We start from the raw sequence: 24,470 nt of genomic DNA, 5'->3' as shown, positions 1-24,470 counted from the left end.
AGCCAGAGGGTTCTGCATTTGAATCTCGGCAAGGATGTGTCAAGTTTGCCGTGCTTGCTTATCGTGGCTTCAGGTGCTGTATCATGTCCAAAAACATGCATGTCAGATTAATTGCAAATGGCCCAGAGCTTTGTGCGCATATCACCCATAGTCTTCCAGGAGGACTGCAGTGTCGTGTATGTGTGTAAATAAGCATTTGTATGTTCTTCAAATGAGTATTAGAAGTCAAATTAAAACAGTGCATGAAAAGGGAATATTGTAATGCTCTGGATGGGAAAAGTATAAAGATGCTGTTTGCTGAAGGTATTGAGATGTATGTGTGATGCAGGACTTCAAATGTCTGAATACAGATGCTTTTCAGGATTGTGTGAAAGGAGTGTGAATGAGGCCCATGACATTCCACAAGAAGAGAAGGGCAGATTGTTGGTAAGGCTCCAGTTGGTTAATTATAGATTCTCGGGAAGTGAGTGGAAGAAAATAGGTGAGAGGGAACATGAAGTGCTCTTCAGATGCTTCAGTATGAACAACATTCAGCAGTCATGAACAACACAATTTCCCCTAAACACAAATCAAAAGCATTTCAATTTGAATAATTGCTGAGACTGAGTCTGTTGAGTTAAAATACAAATGAGACAAACAACATCGTTAGCTGGTAACATTTTCAGATGAGAAGTGCCTCAAAAGTGGATACCCCCCAAAAAAACGCTGAAGTATGAGCATTTAAATATCACATTGTGTTGCTCTCATAGTTAATAATGAGAGTAGAATATTTGTAACAGCATTAAAAATGATATATTTCCAGTCTTCTACAAATGTATTAACATTTATTATGCTTAACATTCTCAGTATTATTTGAAACTAGATGCCAACAGCCATGCATAACATAACTAATAATGTTATCTGGGACTGATGAAACGGTTGCATTAACACCCCTTAAAATTATTTATTATAAAACCTTTTGCCTTTACTACCACTTTGACAGACACAGAATGTGAATGTTGTTCATTTTAGCTGTTACACATTCTGTCTACCGTGTACCTTCTCACACATACTGTACATACTCTTAATGGTCAAATAACATTCAATGTAACAAAAAAAAGGTCACGGTATACCATAGCATCTGATTATAGACCATTGTATTCAGACTTGATCGTGGCTTCCAGAATCTAATAAGTAGTATGGTCTGCTATCAGGCTCATGAGCTGGAGAACCATCTTTCAGATTCAGTTAGAATGAACTTTTACTGAACCCTCTATCTACAGTCAAAACACACTGTGGCAATGGCAATACAGTTTGGGCAGGCTCAGGTTCGTCCCTAATCATTTCTAAGTTGTGCTACTCAAAGCCAAGACATACATACTCCTCTCCATCTGTTTATGTTCTTCATATTGTATTCATGTACAGTATGTTCCTAACACAGCATCTCTCGTTACAGGATCCCTTCACTTGCTTCAGGTTAGACTCATTAGACATTTGATGTACAACTGCATTTGGCCAGAGCTAATGTACTTTTGCAGATATGCTATGCTGGATACCATCTTAAAGGATAGCATGGGCGGGGGTTATAAGTGACTTTTCCTGCACACACGGGATGGGATGAGGGCGGAGGGTAGTCTCCAAGTGCCCACTTGATTTCTACAAGAATTCAGAAGGTTCGCTAAGCAAGTTTTGTCGTTTTATGACTGAAATACGATAACAATCGCCACAGAATGGCAGAATTTGTCAGCCTGTGCCTTGATGAAATTTACCCAAATTATATTACACCGTATGCGCCATAACTTTGACCCGATTTTACCTGGTCTAAAGTCTAGACTACATTTTGTCACCAAATTGCAAGGTGCAATGTAATGGAAAATGCCCTCGGTCGCCTAGCGAGGTGTAGTGCAGTCTGCTAAATAACAACAACAACAACACGCTAAACAAGACTTGCGCCAACACGAAAATGAAGATGCACCCGCACGTGCCCACATTTAGACTGCCAGGTCAGTGAAAGGAGAAACCCCCAGAAACTAACAAGAACTGAAAGAGACCAGAGTAAAGGCCTGGAAAAGCATTTCAAATGAAGAGTGCAACAGTCTAGGAGAACGTGTTATGCCACCAAATATTCAATGCTATTTGCTTTAAGTTAAGTTAAAAATGCCCGTTCCAATACTTTTGCTCACTTGAAAAGTGGGTGGTTGCAAACAAAAGGTGCACTTTTCTGAATTGTTTAACACATCTATAGTAGATGGAAATACCATGAAATAAAAGCTGGAATTCAGAATTTTTGTTTGATATTCATCTTTTGATCTGAAACACAAATTTCTTTGGTATACAATAAAAACAAAGGAACTGACCGTGCTATTCCAGTACTTTTGTAGGAGACTGTATCTCAAAAAGGCGTTGCCTTCAGGGAGAGCCTGTAAACAGCTTCCCTTTTGCTACAAAGCAATTGTTTCAAATGGACTTACATTTATTTGGTATTCTGTCAGTCTATAGCATAGTGCCCAAGTGGTTCAAATGTCTGCCTCATAGTTCTTGTACTGTGGATTTCAGTTCCGGGTGCTCAGGCTTCATTCCACATTCCAAAACTATGCATTATTAAACATTCCTAAAACAGAGGAGACCAGACTAGCATTTTATTCATCCAAATGTAATTATGCATATTCTTGGATTACATTACTACCCGCATTTTTTTTTTTTTTTAACAGGTACTATTAACTGTATCAGAATACGTTTTTATAGTGACACTCCCAAGCCTGTGACAAGACTAAATGAAATGAAACAAAAGCTTACGTTCAGCCTGCACTTGCACAAAGTAACCCAGAGTCAGCGCCATGGTCTGAGAGTCCAGACTGCTCAGTGTCTTGGCCGCAGTGGTTCCACTGATGGGTGCTCCGTTCATTTGTGCGTAATATGTCATCTCCGCTGAGTTCTTGGGACCCGGCAGCCGACGCATGCTTACCATCTGAGAAAAGACAGCAAAGGGAAAATCTTCTTTAGCCACGACGACACATTCCACATTTAATTTGACTGAACAAAGCAACATATTCGCAATGGGTTTTCTTTTTTAATTGGAACAGCTACAAGATAACGATACTAGAAAACGTTGTTCCCGGAAATTGCCATTTATTTTCATTAGAAGTGATAGATGATTGTATATGTCTATATCACTTGTACATATACCACTGGATTCGAGCAAGGCTGGCAATTTGATTTTGTCATACGGGCCCTTTGTCATTTGCTGGATGTCCCTTTCTGTGAGCATCGCCCTCCTTTATCGCTGTAGCTATAAAATCGGTCATCTGTGACATCCCATAAAAGCTTGAGAGTGTGTAAAGCATAACACCCAGGAGGAAACAATTCCTATCTTAATTTGCACAACATGGAGCTGACAAAATAAGTAATTTACACATTTGAGGACCTTGATTCAGCCACCAGCTTTGAATGAGTGATGTCATTTTGGCTGGGTGGTTTACAATGTGGCTGTTAAACAAATGGCAAATTTGCTTTCTACCTGGAATCCAAACATAATGAAACATATGATGTATGATGTAGTGCCATTACACCGACTAGTGCTGGGCGATATGGAAAAAAATCTTCTATCACGATATAGGCTATTTTATATCACGATAACGATATTTGACAATATATTTTGAGTTTTTCTATACAAAAAATATACAACACACTATGACTGTTTATTTTGAAGTGACAAAAATATCTGTATCAAAACAGAAATGCATCCAGTAGGGCTGCTATATAAAATTATCAAATGTTCACAAGAGGCACAGTAACCACTGACATATTTTTTTTTTTACAAATCTAAATAGGGGATACAAAAAATGTTTCAGACAGAAATTGTTTAAAAATAAAAATAAATGAGATCTACTGTAATTTAACATTTATTGTGCAGATTTGAAGTCAAAATCAAAACTTAGGATTGCAGTGTGAAAACAAATAATATTTAGTGATATGAAAGGTATTCAACTTTAGTATATCCATCCATTTTCTGAATTGCTTATCAAGCCTGTTGTTTAATCTTCCTCCTCCCGGTTGACGTATACGGGACGCCATAACAATCACATCACTTCCTGTTTAGCTAAGTGTGTAGCATTACTTGTTCTCCCAGAGACTCATTGCAAGGCCAGTTGTTTTGCTATTAAAAGTTTGACACGCTCCACTTTAACGCGGTACCAGCGAGAACTTTGTAAAAAGTGTAATCGATCACCCATGCACTTAAATTAATGTCAGTTTCACGATAACGTTAGCCAGTTAGCAAAGCGGTTAGCATGGGAAGGCTTTTATGTATTTTCCTCTAACTTAGGAGCGAAAGTGCAACGTGTTTATGTATTAGCCAGCCAAAGTTCGCTGCCAAGCTGCAACATAAATGGCAGAACCGATCTCGCCTCGACTTGAGTACTCCCGCTTGTAGGTAACGTAAGGATCCCAGCGAAGCTTTTCAGAAAAACTTAAAAATCTGTGTTTTAATGATGCTAAAACTGCACATTTCAACCCGCAAACTGCTATGCTTGTTTCACACAGCTGTCACTAGGTTATTTTAATGAGCCGAAAAGAGTACCCAGCATGCTTTAAGGTGGTCTTAAAAAATAAAAATAAAAAGTTAATTAATAATTACGGGTTTGTTGTTTTAGTCCGTAGTATTGGTTATCTGCATTTACCCACCTCGTTTACTACTCAATTTCATTGATTACAAGAGGTTCAGATAATGGATGGATGTTAGATTTACTTTGGCACCGTAAGTTTGTAATATATGATGGCTAATGGCTATGTATCATTCACTGCCATGTCGAGTTGCTCAGGCTGCCAACTGGTGACAGCTGTGTGAAACAAGCATGCAGAACGAATGCTTTTGTACGTCAAACAAGAATCACTACACTCATTTGTCCATATTACAAACTTAATGTGAATATCCATCTTTTCAATGACAATATAGGCAGTAACACACACACACACACACACACACAAAAATAAAAAATAAAATCCTCCCACCCACCTGTACAGTGTAGCCCCCGACAGTTGTTGCACGTTTGGATCGCAAAGTTTGAGATCCCTGCCGACCGGCCACATGGAAGAGCTCAGCCAGCCGTTGCTCCATCAAGCTGGCAAAGCTCTGGTAGTTGGCCTCCAAAGAAGACCTGTCCACATCCTGGATCACTGAATATAAAAGCACAAAGATAGAATGTGGGTTTAGGGGATAAAGGCCACTGAAGAAGCACAGAAGTGGGAGAAAAATGTGATGAAACTCACAATGCAAGCCAAGTGACGAGCAAGGAGAAAGGCAACAATGCGGAGAAAGGGAAAAAATGTGGATATGGACACAGAATATAACTATAAAAATGTCCGTATCTGCTCTGCACACTTGCACGCATCAATGGAGAAATCCAAATTCACTGGAGATACCTTAGTCTTGTTCCTGAACCTGAATGCATTTTATACTATAGCCAACAAGAGTTAGGTCTGCATACAGACAGAAACACACTTCAGCATCATTCACGCTGGGCCCTGATGTGATGTGAAGCGATCTCTCCCTCTGCCCAACCTGTGAATTAAACATCAATAGCTCTTTGGCACAAACAGGGCACCTAAAGACACGCTGTGCACTGTAAAGTGTGAGCCAGCACGCAAGAAAGCCCTTGGGCGAGTTGGGGAGGGTTGTTAGGACAAATCACTTTTTTTGCTCTGTCCCATTTGGTTTATGCTGAGTAGGTTTGCATTTGTTTTTTGTTCACATTGCGTGTTAAAAAGGCATGAACTCGAGAGGTTGCGCTAGGCCCGCGCTCAAGCAAGCTGACATCTCACCCTTAGCATCTGCTGAGGCCCATTCCATGCACCTTCAACACTCTAAGCCATTTACAGGCCGGTAGCGATTGAAGCTACTGAAGGACTGAATTGCGTGGGGGAAAAAAACATGTCAACATTGTAACTTTCTCTAGTGATTCAAACAGGCAGCAGTGGGAATTGAACATGTTAGCTTTGTGTGTGTTTTTTAAAAAGTGACAGAACGAAACACAACTTGCCAACACACAAACTCAATGCAACAGAAGATGAAGGTAGCATGGTGTCAATGACAGTTGTTTACAGCACAATTTACCTGTTATAACCCAATAGCTTCGGGTTGCAGTAGATGTGTTGAGATTGTGGTATTCAAGGGCTGAAGGGAGAGGAAAAGCAGATAGTTAAAGAGGGTTTAGTTTATGTCATTGTTAAAAATAACACTTCAAATTGGATTGGAGGAATTGTTGAATTCAGGCCGGAGTTTGCAACTCCACCTGAATATTCCTGAACGTTTAATACCAGGCAGACTAAATGCAGTTTTAGTGGAGCTAATTTGATCTCAAGTGGATTGTTATTTTGAAACCAAAGATTTCATTTTGGCATGTTGTCCTGTTCTTTTTACTTTTGTGTAGGTGCAGTTTCCCGATACAACTTGAATTCAAACAAAGTTCACACTTTGTAACACAATTAGTCTGCTCTGCTCGATTGCACACGGCGGCCGATAATGGTATAGACTGGTATTTGCACCAATACCTGGTACACTTTTTCACACATTTTCAGCACAAAAAAACCCTGTAATGATTGGCCTGACTGTTGAAAAGAGGAATCCAAAAAGTCTTGACCTTATTTTTGTTGTGTTGTTTTTGTCTTCTCTCTATTGTGCCTTCCCTCAACATGTAGGGCTCTATTTTCGTAGACAGGCGCTCGTGCGCTCGGCGAAAATATGCGCATTTCAATTTTGCTGCCAGTGCAAGTCTAATCTATGTTTGGGGTCGTGTTACGCCTCTCTGGGCGCTCACACAGCTGGCGCGTCCCCGGCACATCTGGCAATTTGGTAACAGAAAGTAGACTGTGCTCGGCCTAAAAACAGGCACATGTTAAATTTCGTGCCGGTGCAAGTCTAGTTTAGCATCCTCAATTTGGTGACAAAAAAATAGACAAGATTTTATATAGAACCGCTATTGTTAACCTTATCATAGTGTAATTAATAACAGTAATAATAATAATAGAAGGGCTAACATAAATGATGATTGTTATTGTGGTTATTTACGATCAAGCTTATTGTTATTTTAACCCAAACCGCCGGCCCGTTACACATACAACTTTTGAATACAAAGAGTAATAAGTGGCAGTATATTCTATGAGAACTGCTGTAATTTAGCTTCATGTTCAGTTTCCTGACAATCTACTCCTCCCAACGCCAAGTGAGGACAGCACACTTTTGGATTTGTGTGTATATGTTATACTTGATAATATTTGCAGCTTGTAAAAAAACCTGTGTGCACTAGATGCAAGTGCGGAAGCCTTGTGAATCTGGCACTGTAATGCTCGTGGCCTGTAGGAAGAGATCAGCAAAAAAAATGGCTGGATTCACCGAGCTCAGGGGATAAGACAAGCCAGACGCTTCCGTTGTTACCTTCCTGCCTCTATTGTAAGCTTCCTTATTCTTCGACACCGCATCTAACCCTGGCCTTCTGTCTGTCAGTCTCCCTCCGCACCTGTTTCATCCTCTGCCTGTGTGCTTATCAGCCCATTCCATCTTTTGCAATCAAGTCTTCCTTCAACATTTTCTTGCTTCAGTCTGTCACTTTGCCCCTTTAACACAATTTTCCATCAATCCACATTTTGCCTGCTGACACCGCGAGCATATCTAACTTCATTGATCTTGTCGCCAGCGAGCACACTCAAGATGTAAGTTCACCTCATTTTGTGCTTTTCCCCAAATCTGCTTTTACAATTAAAATAGTTTACAATGAACATGGGGCATTGATTTGTCATTCTTGTCAATATTATAATTGTGGCTACATGCTCTGCTGTAAAATTAAAGTTGTGCCTATAATTGATATTTTCAGTTTCTGTGGAAGTTGCATGTGAACGCAGAAAAGCTGAAAAGGAACTGAAATGCTTTGAAATTAATCGAACTGTTGAATGAAGAATGAAGAATTTGAGAAGAATGCGAGAATTGTTTGAAGTTGAAAGCGAAGGTAAATGGATGAAATATCTGCGTAATGGACAGAATAGTCGATAGGATTAGGAATTCTAAAAAGGTTCATTAGTGAGCGCCCTAATTTAGTGCTATTCATTTACAGTATGTGGAGAAACTCATCATGTCAATGAGTTCAAACCATGATTAGCAAAAAAATGCTACAATTTATATCGATAAATTGCTTCTATTATTTACATTTGCAAATGATCACTTATACAACATTCCTAGAAAATCTAAATGCTTTCAAACAGGCTACTTGTGCAGTCCTTAAGGGCTACCTGCGGGCACCATGTTGGTGACCCCTGCTGCAGTTATTGAGATGCATGACAAATAAAGCACACTTTGATTTGAGCTGAAGCCTCACGAGATTTACTGACATCTTTGACGTGATGTCATAAAAAGTCCAACATTAAGTACTGTTTGTCCTTTGAGAGATAGTTTCCAGAAGATTTTGGCTAAATTAAAAGTTATTTGTCGCCATTTTCTATACCGCTTATTAGGGACCGTCACGGAGATACACCCAGGACTGATGGCCATGTTTTTATTGCAGTTGACAGTACATAAAAACGTATTAACTCTTTACATTGTCAGAGTCTGTACCAGTCCTTGAGGAGAGCACATATTTTTCGCAATAACTGGGTGTTGATTATTTTTAGTCCACTACATTACTTGATTACAATCTGCTGCTACTTGCTCAAATATAGTGCCAGGTCGGGTTGGGCGTGAACGTGAAGGAGATGCTTGAGGCAGTTTATTAAGAGAATGCACAAAAAGATACAGATCAAATCTTTTCAGGCTAAAATTAGCTTGTTCAAGGGGCACAAACAGACTGCTTCTGCCATGATTCAGATGACCGATTTGTGTTGCTGTTTGTAAACGTAACATTCAAACTGACGCTCGGGAAAGCAGAGGACAGCAGCTAACCAGGAAGGAGTGTGAATCCAGTCCACCAATCAGGAGCCGGGTCGGGTTTGCACAGCGATATGTGCATATGCCACTGATAGTCGCTTGCCAAATTGTACCTTTAAGGAAAAGCTACCAGACCCCGTGTCAAATAGTACATGTTAAATCATCAATCAAATTTTTCAGGTAATTTTCAATGACCACACCGACCCAAGCCTAATTACCGGTACCAGTAAAAACCTATCTGACAAAATAAAGACCAACGAAAGATTTCTAAACGCTGAAACAAAATCCTGTGATCCAAATAATTTCAACAACAGATGATCAATTAAGTAATTGTTTTTCTAGTGGAAAGGGGTACAAAGTCCATCCTAAAGCTTTAGAACTCCAGCAAATCACTCTGAAAACAATTAGTCATGAACTAAGAACGCATGGAAGAGTGCTGAACTTTCCCAAGGGGGCCAGCAGACAGAAATTACCCCAAGAGCATAGCAACAACTCGTCCGGAAGGTCATAATGGAACATCTAAACAACTGCTGGCCTTCCTTACCTCAGTTAAGGTCAGTGTTCTCAACAATGAGAAAGAGACTGGGCATCCATGGCAGAGTTCCAAAACACATCTGAATAATTCCCAAGACTTTAAGGAGACTATTCTATGGACTGATGAGATGAACGTTGAACTTTTTGGAAAGAATGTCGAGAAAAAAAAACACATAATACTATCAGTCAAAAATGATGGTGGTAGTCCAATGGTCTTGGACTACTTATCTATTTCAGGACCAAGATGACTTGTTGTGATAGACAGAATGTTCAGCCATCAGTTCATGACCTTAAGCTGAAGTGCAATTGTGTTCTGCAGCAAGTCAATGATCCAAGATATTAAACCAGCAAGTCAAAACAAAGCAAAATGACGGTTTCAGAGTGATCAGAGTAAGTCCAGACTTGAACCCAATTGAAATGCTGTGCCATCACCGTGAAAAAGGCCATTCGTGCTCAAAAGCCATTCGGCTGAATTCAAGCAATTCTGCAATGAAGAGTGGGCCAAAATATCTCCACAGAGATGTGAAAGACTAGGGCTGGGTTTAAAAAATTAAAATAAAATAAAATCGAATCATCTATATCGAATAGATTTTCCTTTTTGAGCCTGATATTGATTCATAAAACCATGAATCGATTATTTTAATATATCTGTTTCTATAGAATTTTAAAGGCTGAGGGTTTTATTGTATTTTCCTGTTTTCTTGACATTTACTGCTCACATTAATTTTAAAGTATTTTTCTTACATTATGAAATTCACACTGACTGCGGAACGGACGCGGTGCGTTTTCCGTACGGCTGCCGCAAGGAATAGAAAGCATTCGCGTCAACGTGTCAATTCACATTAGCTGCAGTGCGGTGTGTATGCGGTGCGGAAGAGATGCAGCACTGCGGAAGGTTTATGCAAGCATTCTCTTTTGTCCGGACGCCGCATGCGGATTTTCATGAAGCTGGAGAAATTACACGAACCGGACAGAAAGTCCAGCATTGGCATCAAGGTAGATCCGGTATATTTCAAAATAAAACCATTTGCGAACTCATTTTGGGAGGGAGTGAAGCTAGCTAACTACATAGCATGACACGAGTTGGACATTTAAGACAAATAACAAGCTCAGAATAAATTAAACATGACAAAATAATACTATTAAACACAAAACGTACTTAGCCATGGTAGAAGAGTCATGGTAGAAGTCCCAGAAATAATTTCCAAAAGCATATCGATGTGACAACAGGCAAGTGTGGCTATTGTTTACCAATAGGACTATGTACATGGTCTGGCGGGTGCAGATTTTTCCGGACACGGGCAGCTCACGCAGCGCACGCGGTCTGAATTAAAGTAGTAAAGTAGAAGTAAAACGCACCGCGTCGGTTCCGCAGTCAGTGTGAATTGGGCGGAAGACCTTACTTATAGTACTTTAAGACAATTCTGAATCTTTTTAATTCATATTTGCAATTATTGATTTAAAATTATGAAAATATTTTCATCTCATCTCTGCAGATGCCAATGTTTGTGTAACACTTAAGTGATTATAACACTAAATCATTTAACCTGTTACTTCATGTTTGTGGAGTTTTTTTTTTTAATTGTGTCCTTGATATTTTAAAAGACTTGATGTTCCATAATTAATCAATATCGGATTGAAGTGAAGTGAATCAAATCAAATTGAAAAAAATCGAATCAAACTGACCTCTTGTGAATTGAAATTGAATCGATTGAAGAAATCTGACATCGATATCCAGCCCTATAAAAGACTCATTATAGAAAACATATGATGTCAGTTATTACTGCAGAGGGTGGCCCAAACAGTTATTAGGCAAGTATTTTTTCCCACACAGGGCCAGGCAGCTTATGCCTACTTGGGTTGTCTTTGTCTGTTATTACATTTGTTTGATGATCATTAAAGTTGACTAGGTTTGCAAATGGAATCACGGAACGGATTAAACTTGTGAACCAAAAGATTCTATCAATGTCTATTAAAAGTGAGCTTTATCTTTCCATTAGAGCTGTCAAATGATTACATTTTTTAATCAGATTAATCACATTTTAGAATGTTGGTTAATCACGATTAATCACTTAATAAAAAATGCTTTTTTTATCAACATTTTTCCCCCACCAAATTTGAAGAGCAACGTTTATGTGTTAATTATTTTGACATTTAATGTTATGAGGAAGTCTTCAACATTTTTTTTATCCACTGCACATGCTCATCCTCATCTTTTTCTAATCAGTTAATTTCTTGCATAATTTAAAATGGGAAAAAAATGACCCCAATATTTTGACATGAACAAATATTCTAAATGTGATACGCAAACATTTACTAAAATCTTTACTTTAATGCATGTAATGATGTATATTGCTCAAACACAACCTGTGCTACCTTAAACGTAGCCATCTGCTGTCACGCTAAAGGATCATCGATGGCCAAAATTAAATTCGAATAATCTGCGTTAATAATTTTTGGTGATTAATTAATCAGTTAACACTTTAACAGCACTACTTTCTATATTTGCAGAATCAACATATTTTGCAATTTACATGCATATACTGTAATGTCATACAGTAGAACGTACAAATGTCTTCGACGTACTAATTGCAACACAGCGAAGCAGTCCTTAAGTCTCAGTCCTGGCTGCTCAGTGCATTATGGCAAAGTAAACAGATGAAGAGTTATAATAAAAGAGGAGGACCAAAATTGACAGAAGAACGCACACTAACTTACTAATCTGGTGAAGTGACTGACCCGCTCAAACACAAGAAGTACGATTCACTCTTCATGTTTGTCACTAACCGACATATATTTCCAATATTCTTGTTTGTGTGCACTGTAACAGGTATTATTAAATTAGTTCATTATATAAGTGGCAGGTCAAACGTAAACTAGGTCATGAATCATTCACTGCCCTGCAGTGGGGTCCGTGCCTCTCAGCAGGCAGTGTTGTAGAAGGCACCCTACATATGCAGCAAAAGGCTGTCTGAGCCCAGCAGCACAATGAGAAACAGAATGAGTAAAACACCGGTTATGTAATAACTACCAAATTTGCATAATGACAGCAGACTTGCATGGGTACTATTTTACAAAACAACTCAAAGTGGCCCCATCTGTCTGGCAACAACTACGTTGACTCATTTAATTGACCATTATGTCCTATATTTCAAATCAAAAACGATAAGTGCACTGCCCACACTTAAATATGAATTAACTGGCATTCTGTCATTCCGCCATTTGGGGACTCTTTCAAGACTCAAACTAGGTCTACAGCATATTCCCTTCTCAGAATTCAAGCATGGCTCTTAATTTTTGTTCTCCGATGACTGGGGTGCAAACATGAAACATGTCGTGAGCCTAAACTCTGTGATACCCTCTTTCTCACACAGGTTTGTTTTACTATCTTTGTGGGGCCATCTCATTGACATAATGCACTTCCCCTAACCCCAACCATCAAAAATGATTGCCCACCCCTATTCCTTACCCTCACCTCAACCATAACCCAATTCAAACCTAAACTCTTAAACCAAGTCTTGACCCTCAAAAAGAGGTCTAAACATGTGGGGCCCATCAAAATGGCTCCACATGGACGGGTGGGCCCCACAACTCTGTCAAATCCCGAAATATTGGCCCCACTACGTAACAAAAACAAGACCCCACACACGCTCACACACACAATGCTAATAATATTATTCAAATATAAAGGCATTAATTATTTATTTTTTTAAGGTGTGAATGTGAGTGATAGGTTGTTTGCTAAGGTGTGCAATTGACGAGCCACCAAACCTGGATGTAGCCCACCTCTTGCACAACGTTAGCTCGGAGAAGCACCAGCTCTCTCATGACCCTGAAATGGATATGAAAGTGTTTCCCAACTTTCATATTCAAAATCACACGGCGTGCAACCAAACAGAAGTGTCATAAAAAGTATGAAAATAGAAATAATTGATGAGCTCATTTCAATTTACTCACACATTTGAATTATGGGCCTCTTTACTTGAACACAAAGCTAATATACTCACAGGATGCCATGACGTATGGCAACACAAGAAAATTGAGATTTATTGTACGTCCTGCCATCTGCCGGAAGAGCATTTGATTGTTCCGCCTGTCAACAGATGTTGCCGGCATAGTTAAAGGGCACTTATTTTCTCCCAAAACATTCTGTAAATGATGAGAATTTAATCACCAACACATGCGTCAAGCAGAGCAGAAAAGATGCTAATAGTTTCATCAACTGAATGCGTACTGAACACTTCAATTAAAAACTTATTTTTGTAAGAAACTGTGAATTATTTAGTGTCAGTGCCTAGAGTTATCTAATTAATGAGCAATGGCATGTCCTCAAGAAATGGTTTCAATTAATGTGGCTGCAGGCCATTCAGGATTCAATGATGAGATGATTCTTTTGCACTACAATGCGTGACCTTTCATTATATTTCACAAAATCGCGTCGTTGGCCTGTGACATTTTGTCCCCATCAAAATGCAGTGAAGGAAAATGATAACAGCATTTTGAAGGGCATTTTAGATTTGATCATTTTAAGTAGCTCAAGTTCATCAATATTTTGAGCACTAGAATTTGCATCAAAGAATTACTGTTGCCGTTTTGGTAAGAATTTAGAATGGATTTGTTAAAAACTTTACGTTGGTGCTTTGAGTTACGAGTGACCACACGTGCAGATTTGTCAAAATACGGGCCATCATTTGACTGATTGTTTTCTTTGACTTGTGGGGAGAAAAAAATAAATAACTTTGATACCAGCTCTGAATGGCACATGGCAGTGAACTCAACTCATTTCACAACAAGCAGCACTTTGGCAGATAGCTAACAGTTCTTCTTCTCAGAGGCTTCTCACTCTTTATTACCACTTCCAGTTGAACTTTCCTGTCAAACTAAACATGTAGCAACAACTGTTACTGTAAAACAGTATACAACACCAATTTTCTTATTAAAAATGTGTTTTTCTGGGTGAATGGAAATGATTCGCTGATTTCAAGTCATTTTGTTAAGGAAAGATGATTTGAGATACGAGCGTTTTAAGTTACAAGCATGATGACGGAACACCTGATCATATCTCAAGATATGACTGCACCTGCAGTCGATACGAGGTGTGAGTTACATGGGAACCAATGGGACCAAGTGCACCGAAGCTCCGACAGGATGAAGACTGAAAATGAATCGCCAAGAATTATGTGTGTGTGAAGGATGGCTCTTTAATTCAAGGTCAAGCTCCAATATTTTTTTTTTAAATATTGTATCTTTGGGGGGACATTGGATGAGGTTGTTTTTTTAAATAAAGTAATCTGTTGCAACTAATATATTAATTTGGACTAATGTAAATCATTCATTTAGGGCAATCTGAAATTCTTAACTTCACATAAACTAATTTGACAAGATGAAGCGAGGTAATTATTTCATGTGGTCTGAAATTTAAATTAATTTGTCTTTACTTAATACAAGTAATTCTATCAGTTGAATTTGAAAGTTTTTACTTTATGTAAACTATTTTTGAATGTTGGAGCAAACTTTTTTTTTAAGTTCTCTCAAATAAAGATTTAAAGTTGTCATAATTTGTTGTATTTTCACTTCACCATGCCACAAATTTGATACATACATGGTTACAATCGTTTGTTTGCTTTTTTTTGTGTCAAATCTAGCATTCTGTTTTGTAGTGGTTTCACAGTAATAGTCTTACTGAATTGCTATTGGGATTATGGTAGTAACGCTGCAGTGTAAAACCCACTGTTTCCTTGTGTGACTGTAAACATTCAGAAAGGAACATATTATGCTGCTTTTATAGTTGATTGAATAGCAATAATCAATGCAGAGCCGTGTTTCAATTCAATCAGAATAAACTGAGAATATTGTTTGACAAATCAATATGCTAGCAATGTGGAGGTCATGGATGTAGAAACTGCTGGATGACTTGAACTCTTGTGATCAAATCATATTGTACAGTACTTCACTTTTTACAGAGGAATATTCAAAACTATATATATCAGCAACAAGCTGACTAGTGACAAAGCAGAACATATTGTGTTTACGTACGCTCAGCGATGACCAGCGGCGGGTAGAACAGAAAGTAGCCCACCAACTCAGCAGTGAGCTGGTTGAGGAGACCGCTCGAGATAGTTCCGTTGAGTTCCGTGTCCTGATTCTTAACCACATACACCAGTGAGACCGATGGAGAGTCCGGTTCCTGAGCCACGCTTTGGATCTGAAGATTACCAGACAAATGAAATGGAGTCATTTTAAATGCCGAAGTTATGACCTCCCACGAATGTGCATTATTGAAATCTTGTCTCTAGTTAGTCGCACGCATGAACAGGTCGCAATGAGCCACTTTATAATTTAAGAGTGAAACTGAAACATTGAATTCTATTGTACAGAATGTCTATGTTGTCCATTAAGATTGCATGACAGAGCTCCAGACACTCTGAATGAACATGCATTTTTTTCGCCCTCCCTACAATAGGACCTGTATGGTCAGGATATAATGAGACTGAATCATCACAGTAAAGTGGCTTGTACTAGGAATTCCCATCAGATTGCGTCATGCCTGTAAATATTTCAGAAGATGAATAATAAATGCTTCCTATATCTGCCACTGCTTGCCTGTGAGCGTACTGCACTGCATATCCATGTCAACCATAAGAAAAACAGATGGAGGGGGAAGAGAAAGAAGCGGTGAACACGAAAGGGCAACCAACTTGGACTGGTTTAACTAAACGAATGATCTGAAATAGACCCGCGTTTGACTCTACAGTCACATTAGATCAATTGCACAAAACTGTGCTATTTTCTTTGTTTTCAATTAGAGTCTGCTGTTAATTAAAACGGATATTTGCATAACAAATGCAAAACGGAAAACGTCCCAAAATGATTATTCGCAACATTACACATCTAATTTGCATGCTAGATTCTTGTCTGTGTAATAATAGGCCATGCACTACCTCCACGGTGAGCTTGCTGTAGGTCTCGAGCACTTTGTCCTGCGCCTCGTCAAAGGCGCTCTCCAGTCTCTGCTCTAACATCTGGACAAAACTGCAAGAGTAGATGTTGTCTGTGGGGCCAACAAATCTCAACACTAGAGAAAGGAGACAAGAAAGTGTTTCATTATGCTGAATGTAAAATATTAGCATTTGTCTATCAAATTAGATGTTGTGTCTTCTGTGTAGTACTGTATATAGTGTACGTATGTGTGTGTGCGTGTGCGTGTGTGTGCGTGCGTATAAAGCATGTAAAAATATAGGAACCCTGAAACTAAAACAAGAGAAGAAATCTGACATCCAAGTTCAGGTTTTAAAACTGTGGCATCAGTTTAAGTGAATTAAACTCCAGACAAACTTCCATGTTTCTCTCCACTAACACACCTGATTCATGATCAGGATCGTCATCATCTGTAAAGCTTGCTAATGAGCTGATCATTAGATTCAGCTGTGCTGAAGGAGGGAGACATGGAAAACAGGCTGTATTGTGGCTCTCGAGGACCAAAAGAAAGAAAGAAAATTTGATTGCGCCTATTTGTGGTACAAAATAAATCCTCTTTGCTAGCGGGGGTTAGCAGCATCGTAAAGCTAAGCTAGGTAGCTGAGGAGATGTTCTCTCTGGGGCAAATGCCCTTTGTTTTTTGCCATGCGTGACGGCATGAGAAAAAGGCTCAAGACAGTTTGATACACTACCCAGAGCTGTTGAACAGTTGATTCAAAGATCTGAAGCTGGCCACCTAACTATTGGCATACGTGCACATTCATTTTCAGATGAAGGGCTTGACAAACCCGCGTCCCTCCCCATGGCATGCCCCAGATTTTTTTTCTTTTTTTGGGCGCCCATGCCTGGCAAAAATTCCACAGCCGCCACTGCTCAAAATGTTTGATAAAGAACACGGCCGTGTGTAGCTTAAATCTCTCTCCAACTATCTGTTTGCTTGATATCCATTTGTTAATCACCCAGATTCTCTTTTTGATCCCCGTCTCAATAGACTCCACGTACAAGCCGCCATTTGGCATCGAAAAACATGTTTCCTTAAGAAGCTGCTTGGTTAAATGGACCGATTTTGCTTTGCTCTGAATCACAGGGGTTTGTATTGGATTTAGGGTATCAAAGACTAAAGGAGAGCAGACGTAATGACGAAATCCTGTCTTTGCTCTTTTTTTCCCCACTTTCTGTATCCCTTTGTGGATGTTCTCTCCCTTTCCGCTGCTATTTTCTCTCGTTTCCATTTCACTTGTAGTAATAATATTGTGGATTTTTATAATTGTAAAAATGACCACATTTTCCACATATAGTGCTACAAGCTCCATACAGGATGGCCCAAACCACCGTGCTGTCCTCTTCAGATTTTTTCATCAAGTGCATTCTGTGAAAGCTAAAATGCACACATTTTAAATGTTAAATAACATGAGTATAATCACCTGTTTTCAGCTGCAGGTGGATGCTTGGGGTAGGTAACCACGTTGCCACAGGAATCGGAACGGCCTTAACCAATGGTGTGTGCTGCCTGATGTCAGACAGCAGCTTGTCAAAGCCATAAACACTAAGCGCCTCAACCACAATGGAGGAAATATAGACGGTTTTGACACCAGCCACATAGTAAACAAGTGTCACATTGCGTGGGCTGCCCTCATCTCGTTCCACCTGCAAAAGAATGCAGAAGTTTGTCAAATTTGCATAATGATCACAAATTTAGCACAGGCGTTGCATATAATGTACAGTGTACACAAACGGAAAAGGAGCAAAGAGGTGTTCTGAGCTAACGGCGTTTCTTTTTTGTAACAATTTGGTGGCAAAAAAATTACGACAATACGAATATGCAAAAATATGATGTTGAATGAATTGAATCCATACTCTGTGTTCACTATAAAATTGATATTTGAGAATTTCATTCTTCTTGTCTACACATACAAATTGTAAAGAAAAGTAATGTATGCATGGTCCAAAGTTATCAGCCAATAGTAAATAAATCATTGCTTTTATTTTCTCAAAATATTGGAGTTGTTTGGTCTGCTGGTTTAGCTTATCGGTATTTTTGACACATTGATATATTGTGGTAGGGCTATATATTGTATTGTCAGTACTCTTGGCAGCACAATAGATGAGGCATTCTTAAAAGGTTAAATTTCCTGGGGGCAGTTTGAAGGTCTCTCAGCCTGTTGCAAAATATTGCTCAATAGTTTTCAGTTCACCATCGCTGTTAAACTTCCACCAGAATGTCATATTTCCAGATTTGAATGCGTTGTTACCTTTCCAATCAGCGAGTTTTGTTTAACTTAAAACTATTGAAACTGCTTTGTAGAAAGGACATAAAAAAAATCCAAAAATCATCCAATAGATTTTATAAAATGCAACTATTGACAAAGAAGGTGAAGTTAGAAGCATCATTCAGCTACTGTACTTAACATGACACCCTCCTTAGTGGAAGATTTGATGACAGCACTGATTTGTTTGCAAGTCTTGCGCAATGGCAAGCAGGAGAACATTAGAATTTTTCAGAAATTGGAAACCAGCTTTGGGCCTATTATTTTGCCAGCAATATCAATTAGTCAGCTAAATGCCAATTTCCAATGTATTAATCATTTTTAGTATGTTGCTAATAGAACATTATTTTTCCTTCTACCTATTGTATATTTAAACTTTAATTGACTAGAACATATATCCTTCGTTTGTAAACCTCAACTGTTGAAATATAAACACTTGCATGAAAATATCTCCTTGACTGCACACAGAACAGAGTTTCGGCCAGGATGCTATAATTATAAAACATTCTATATGTTTATTTATCTATATTGATCAATGTATCGGGAGCAGTATTTGACATTATTCTACAAAATGTTTTTGGTCAATTTAATTTTCTTCAGGCTTTCACATCAAAATAACTAAAATTTTTAATTGAAATAAAACTAGTGAACTTGTCAAATTGCTTCCAGTAAAACTGTATTTTGATATTATTTTCTGTTTCTCGGGCGGCATGGCTCAGTAGTAGGGTGGCCGTCTCCCATCCGTGAGGTTGTGGGTTCGATCCTCACCCCCTGATGACCATGTCGTTGTGCCCTTGAACAATTTGCTCCCAGTGGACATGGCAGCAGGCGGCCACTGGTGTTATGAGTGTGTGTGTGTGAATGGGTGAATGTGAGGCATTGTAAAGCGCTTTGGGCACCGTATGGTGTCGTTAAAGCGCTATATAAAAAGCAGTCAATTTACTATTTCTCTGCCGTTGCAGCTATCATAACATTACTGACACGTCAAGCTGGACTACGCTTTGAAATCACAGATTTGATTAGCACAAAATAAGAATGCTATGCTGTGTATGCGGGTCCAGCCATCCAGCCATTCTCTGTAACACTTTTTTTTTTTAAGCTATCGACCTACTAGACAAAGATGTGCTTCTGGCTATTAACCTTCAAATGCAAGTCTTCGCCTGTGTTTATTAGTTATTGACTTGCTAGAAGAGGTGAATCTAGGATAGACTGACCTGTGCATAAGCAGTGGAGTCATTTAGGGCTTTCTGCACGGCGTGACTTAGTCCTTTAGCTAGATTCTGTTTTAGAACAAGATCCAGTTGGTTCTTCCGAATCTCCATGGACAAAACTGTGAAAGAAGAAACATGGCATATCTTGTTTTAACACATAATCCATAACTAGACTGTATTTTGTATTTGTTTTTTAACATGAAAGTGAGTATAAATTACCAAAGGATTTCATGTACCGGTACACCAGAAATTGTAGTAGTCTCCAGCTTCTTTTTAATCAGTCTTTTTGTTATGTTCTGGGAAAATGTGTCCTTGCTTTGGTGCATGTTTTAATTAATCTGAGTGCAAGTAATTACATCTTGGGCCCACAATAGGTACACTGAGTTTGAGCGGCTGAAAGGGCATTGTACCTGTTCATCATGACTTCATTATAATTTGTACGGGGAAATGGTTAAAACCTGTCTCTACAGAGGATATTAATTGTTTGCCCAAGGGGATTATAGTTTTTCTCCATAGGTTTGGCACATTTCTTCAGACTGAAATGACATTTTAAAAACTGCAAGCTCATTTGGCCAAACAGACTTACATTTGTGCACAACCTATCAGTTTATTAGCAAAAGCACATATCTATCCCAAAACTAGTCCCACATGCTTCACTCCTAGTTCTTTTCCCAAACAAAGATCTTCTAAATTGCTTTGGCTCATCTGCATTCACTTACAGTAATTTCTGGACTATAAGCCGCTACTTTTTTCACTTGCATTCGACCCTACGGTTAATACAATGGAACGGCTTATCCATCAGATCACACGGGGGCGCACTATAAAGGAAGCGCAAGAGCGTCAGGCAGAGCAAAACAAACCAAGTGAGCCCAAATACAGCAGGAGAGTCAGAACGTGAACGAGACAATTTGCGCTTATGGAACAGCAAGTCAGTGTCCCCAAAATGCATCATCCCTTTGGCATTGTGTGAGGACTGCAAGTCAAAAATCATTAGATGTTTTGTCACAACAGCAGAAGTGCCGCTAAGAAAATACAATTATATATAAAACTGAGGGGGGAAGGATTTTACAAGAGCAGTTTTCGAAGTTTGCGGTTTTACATGCTCCACTCACAGTCAAGGAAATTGCAACTGTTTTTATTCACATAAAGTATTCTGTATATTCATGAAAAACTAAAAACTAAAATTATATCTAGCGCACAGCGTAAATGAAGAACCAACTACTGTAACACTACACAGTAAATTCTGTAGAGCAAATTTGACTATTTAGCGTGGGACCGAATGGACTCAGTTTTAGAGTAATATTTACACTTGGAAGAGAGTCAAAAAAAAAATTGGAAAATAAATAAATAAAAGTCACTCAATGGTTGAGGCACTAACTCACGACCTTCCGCCACAGAGCTCCTGCTGTGTGTTAGTATATCGCTCGTGTCAGCTGGAATCTTCATAAAACTATGTTTTTGGTCTCCTCTTGGAGATAATCAAACAGTAGGCGGGGCATAGCTCAAGTGGTAGTGCGGCTGTCTCCCAACCCGAATGAAGTACAATTCTTTATTTTACTCTTCCAAGTGTAAATATTAGCCTACTCTAAAACTGAGTCTATTTAGTCCTACTTAAGAGTCAAATTTACTCTACACAATTTACTTTGCAGTCACGATCGTCACCTTCCCCTCTTGGCCATCCATACGCTGCTCTCTGTTTGGCCAAAGATTTTCATCCACGTCGCGGCAGATATTTTCCCTCGCAATGCAGCGAAGAAGGAAAAATGGCACAAATGTCTCAACCATCCTCCACAACATCCCCCTGTGATATGCTGGATTAATTTTGACAATTGAACAGATGATTTTGCATATTATGACTTACACAGTACACACTGACATGTTTTGGAGAAAACAGCCATTAGACTGAAAAACAACTCATCCAGTTCCATCAGCAAGATATATTCATTTGGCTAAATGTACACAACCATTTGCACAGATCCACTGAGGCAATTGAGACATTTCCTAAGACATTGGTAATTTGATGAAAGCAATGAGAAATGCAATTGTAAGGTGGTTTTGGGATTTGACCATGGTATTTTGAAAATGTCATTTCAGTTTCAAGAAATGTGCCAAACATATGGAGAAAAACTGTAGTGTAATATGACTTTTGAAAAAATATCCAAAATGTAGCAACATATAATATGGTTTTACCATTTGATGAGTAGAGTAATCCACATCTAAAATTAAAAATCTAAATGCATATTAAGCTTCTGCTTTAAAAAAAATAAAGGTTCCTTACCCGTTTTGACCCAGTACTTTTCAGTGATGTTGCATGGTAAAGGGCTTTCTTCTGTAATGGTGCTGCTTGGCCGGTCTGTAGTTGCAGGTGTAAGCGGTACAGTTTGGGCTGGAACAAATACTGTTGTTGGTACAGTTGTTGCTGTGATAGTAGTAGTAGTAGTAGTAGAAGGGGTGGTGGTGGTGGTGGTGTCTGGAGTTGTAGTTGCAGGGGTGGTAGTTGTAATTATGGTGGTGGATGGAGGGGGTGTCGTAGTGGTTGTCAGTGTTGTGGTCGTGGTGGTCGTTGCAGGTTGAGTCGTAGCTTCTGTGGTTAGTTTGAGACTTGATGATGGCTCAAGAGTTACAGTGTCCGTGATATTTGAGGAAACAGTTACAGTGACCCCAGTGGTCACCGCTGGTGTTGTAACAGCAAGGGTGCTCACAGTAGAAATGGTCACCGAGGACGTCGTTGCTGTCAGGGTTTCCACCTGAACGCCATCATCAGTCACGTTATCCAGGCTTGTGGTGAGGGAAGCCACAGTAGACACCAGTGGTGTGTTTGCTCTCAGAACGGTGCTTGAGGTGGTGGTGGTGGTTGACAGGGTGCTTGTGGTATTTTTTCGACTCGTTGTGTTCTGAGAGGAGGTTCGAGTGCGCACGGGCACAGTGGTGTTCCACTGATGCGTGGAGAAAGGGCTGGTGACGTTTGCCGGAAGTGTGATGTCATGGTCACCAACTGTGGACAAGAGAGACTCAGGAACTGTGGGGAGATCCCAGGCTGGCAGGCTGCTCACTGATGCTTCTGTAGATTGGACAAGATCTGCGTCAAACACATCAAAGGAAGATTATGTCTCCGTTGTTGCGATACGTCGTTAACAAGGATCAAGTGAGCACTTCTAAATGCACAATGCTCACCAGAGAACCAAAGAATGCATGTGCACAGAATTGCTTCAGCTGGTGAGCATGTAAGTATCATGAGATATCAGTCCTGAGGCTTTATTGTGATAACGATGCAGGAAATGCAACTAGATTTGCATAATTCACCTTAATGGTAGGAAGCAATGCCATCTAACCCCACCTGAATCAAATATAGCTGAAAATATATGTAGGATGCTCTAATCAAAAGATAACTAAAATTGCATATTTGAGCAAAAAGAGAAAATGGTGTGCTTATCAACATGAATGTGGGCAAATATTTGACACAATGAAATCCAATTTCAAAGCGAGAACCCCAGATGAATTGTAATGTAAGGGACTGAGAAGCATTTTATCTCTGAGCACGAGATGCATGCCAAATGGGAGGAAAAGTAAACACGGGACATCAGTCATTATGGGCAGCACTATTATCATGCCCAGCGCAATTCTAGCGCAAAGCGCAGTCTAACTGTGCGCATGGGTGGAGTTGTTTTTGGCATTTTCCTAGACTTTGCGCTGGCAGAATTGGGCAAAAGGAAACGTTTGTGCAATTGTGCAGCGTTGTAAGTTGGAAGTGGCGCTCGCAAAGTGGGTTTATATACAGGTAAACTGCAAGATCTCCCCTTGCGGATGATGTATTGTAATCGGCCACACATGTGACATCAGCAATTGGAGACCGCCTTGCACCCCTGATTATGTATCTGTTTAAATGCAGTCAGTAACCCTTTCAAAACTCGAAAATGGGCAATATTCAGGTTTTGAAAGGCTATGTAAATGCATAACAACTGGAATAAGATCCTTTTCTAACTCAAATTATTTTGTCATATAAATGAATACCTCAAGTGAACTGTTCTACAGTTTGAGAGAAATCTTTATCTTTGAGTACAGGAGCTACTTGTATGGGCGGCGCTGTCCCACTTGCTCAACAAGCAAAACTTGAATACAGTTGATTTCTCCGCAACATTTTCACGTTATTTTCAGTCTCTATGGCAAAACGCAACAAAAGCTACAAAAAACATGACCACACTTTTGGAGCGAGGAGGAAACAGACTATGTCATTAGTGTGGTGAGGTACATGAATATAATGTTTTTTTTATTTGCCATAGAAAGTTAAAAGCGGAAATGACATCTATTTGCGTGATCTTGTTTTCGTAGTTTTGATCGGGATATTGTAATTGGTCACAAGGACCAGGTCACGGGAATAACTCACGCATGTAAATGGGTTATCCTGAATGTTTCAGTAAGCAGATTTTAACCCCATTATTGACTGCATGTAAATCTAGTCTGTGGTTGACATTTTGACCATATTGTTGACTCATAGTGACACTCAAACATTGTTAATTTTCTGGAGTGACGATGCATTGCTTGCTGATGATGTCATTATGATATAGTTGATTGATCCTTTAGTTACCTTTT

At 39.2% G+C, this 24,470-nt stretch overlaps 1 protein-coding gene across 5 annotated transcripts in view; it reads right to left on the bottom strand.

Annotated features, from left to right (window-relative positions):
* The window catches only part of kiaa1549la (KIAA1549-like a), a 90,220-nt gene that overhangs the window by 35,736 nt on the left and 30,014 nt on the right, over positions 1-24,470 (bottom strand). For 4 of the 5 annotated variants that reach the window (XM_086073836.1, XM_086073838.1, XM_086073837.1 and 1 more), the window contains exons 3-10: positions 22,159-22,959; positions 19,884-19,999; positions 17,827-18,049; positions 16,366-16,499; positions 15,461-15,629; positions 6,092-6,151; positions 4,994-5,154; positions 2,776-2,947 (exon numbers count right to left, since the gene is read on the bottom strand). In XM_086073836.1, coding sequence (XP_085929962.1) covers positions 2,776-2,947; positions 4,994-5,154; positions 6,092-6,151; positions 15,461-15,629; positions 16,366-16,499; positions 17,827-18,049; positions 19,884-19,999; positions 22,159-22,959 — 1,836 coding nt within the window. The remainder of the gene's footprint in view (positions 1-2,775; positions 2,948-4,993; positions 5,155-6,091; positions 6,152-15,460; positions 15,630-16,365; positions 16,500-17,826; positions 18,050-19,883; positions 20,000-22,158; positions 22,960-24,470) is intronic. The other variant, XM_086073839.1, reaches the window with a different exon arrangement.

Source organism: Leptonotus elevatus, chromosome 4 (assembly GCF_054856555.1).
Source record: "Leptonotus elevatus isolate MCC_2025b chromosome 4, RoL_Lele_1.0, whole genome shotgun sequence".
NCBI lineage: Eukaryota > Metazoa > Chordata > Actinopteri > Syngnathiformes > Syngnathidae > Leptonotus > Leptonotus elevatus.
The sequence above is the reverse complement of the archived record's forward strand: the minus strand, read 5'-3'. Positions and strand labels throughout refer to the sequence as shown.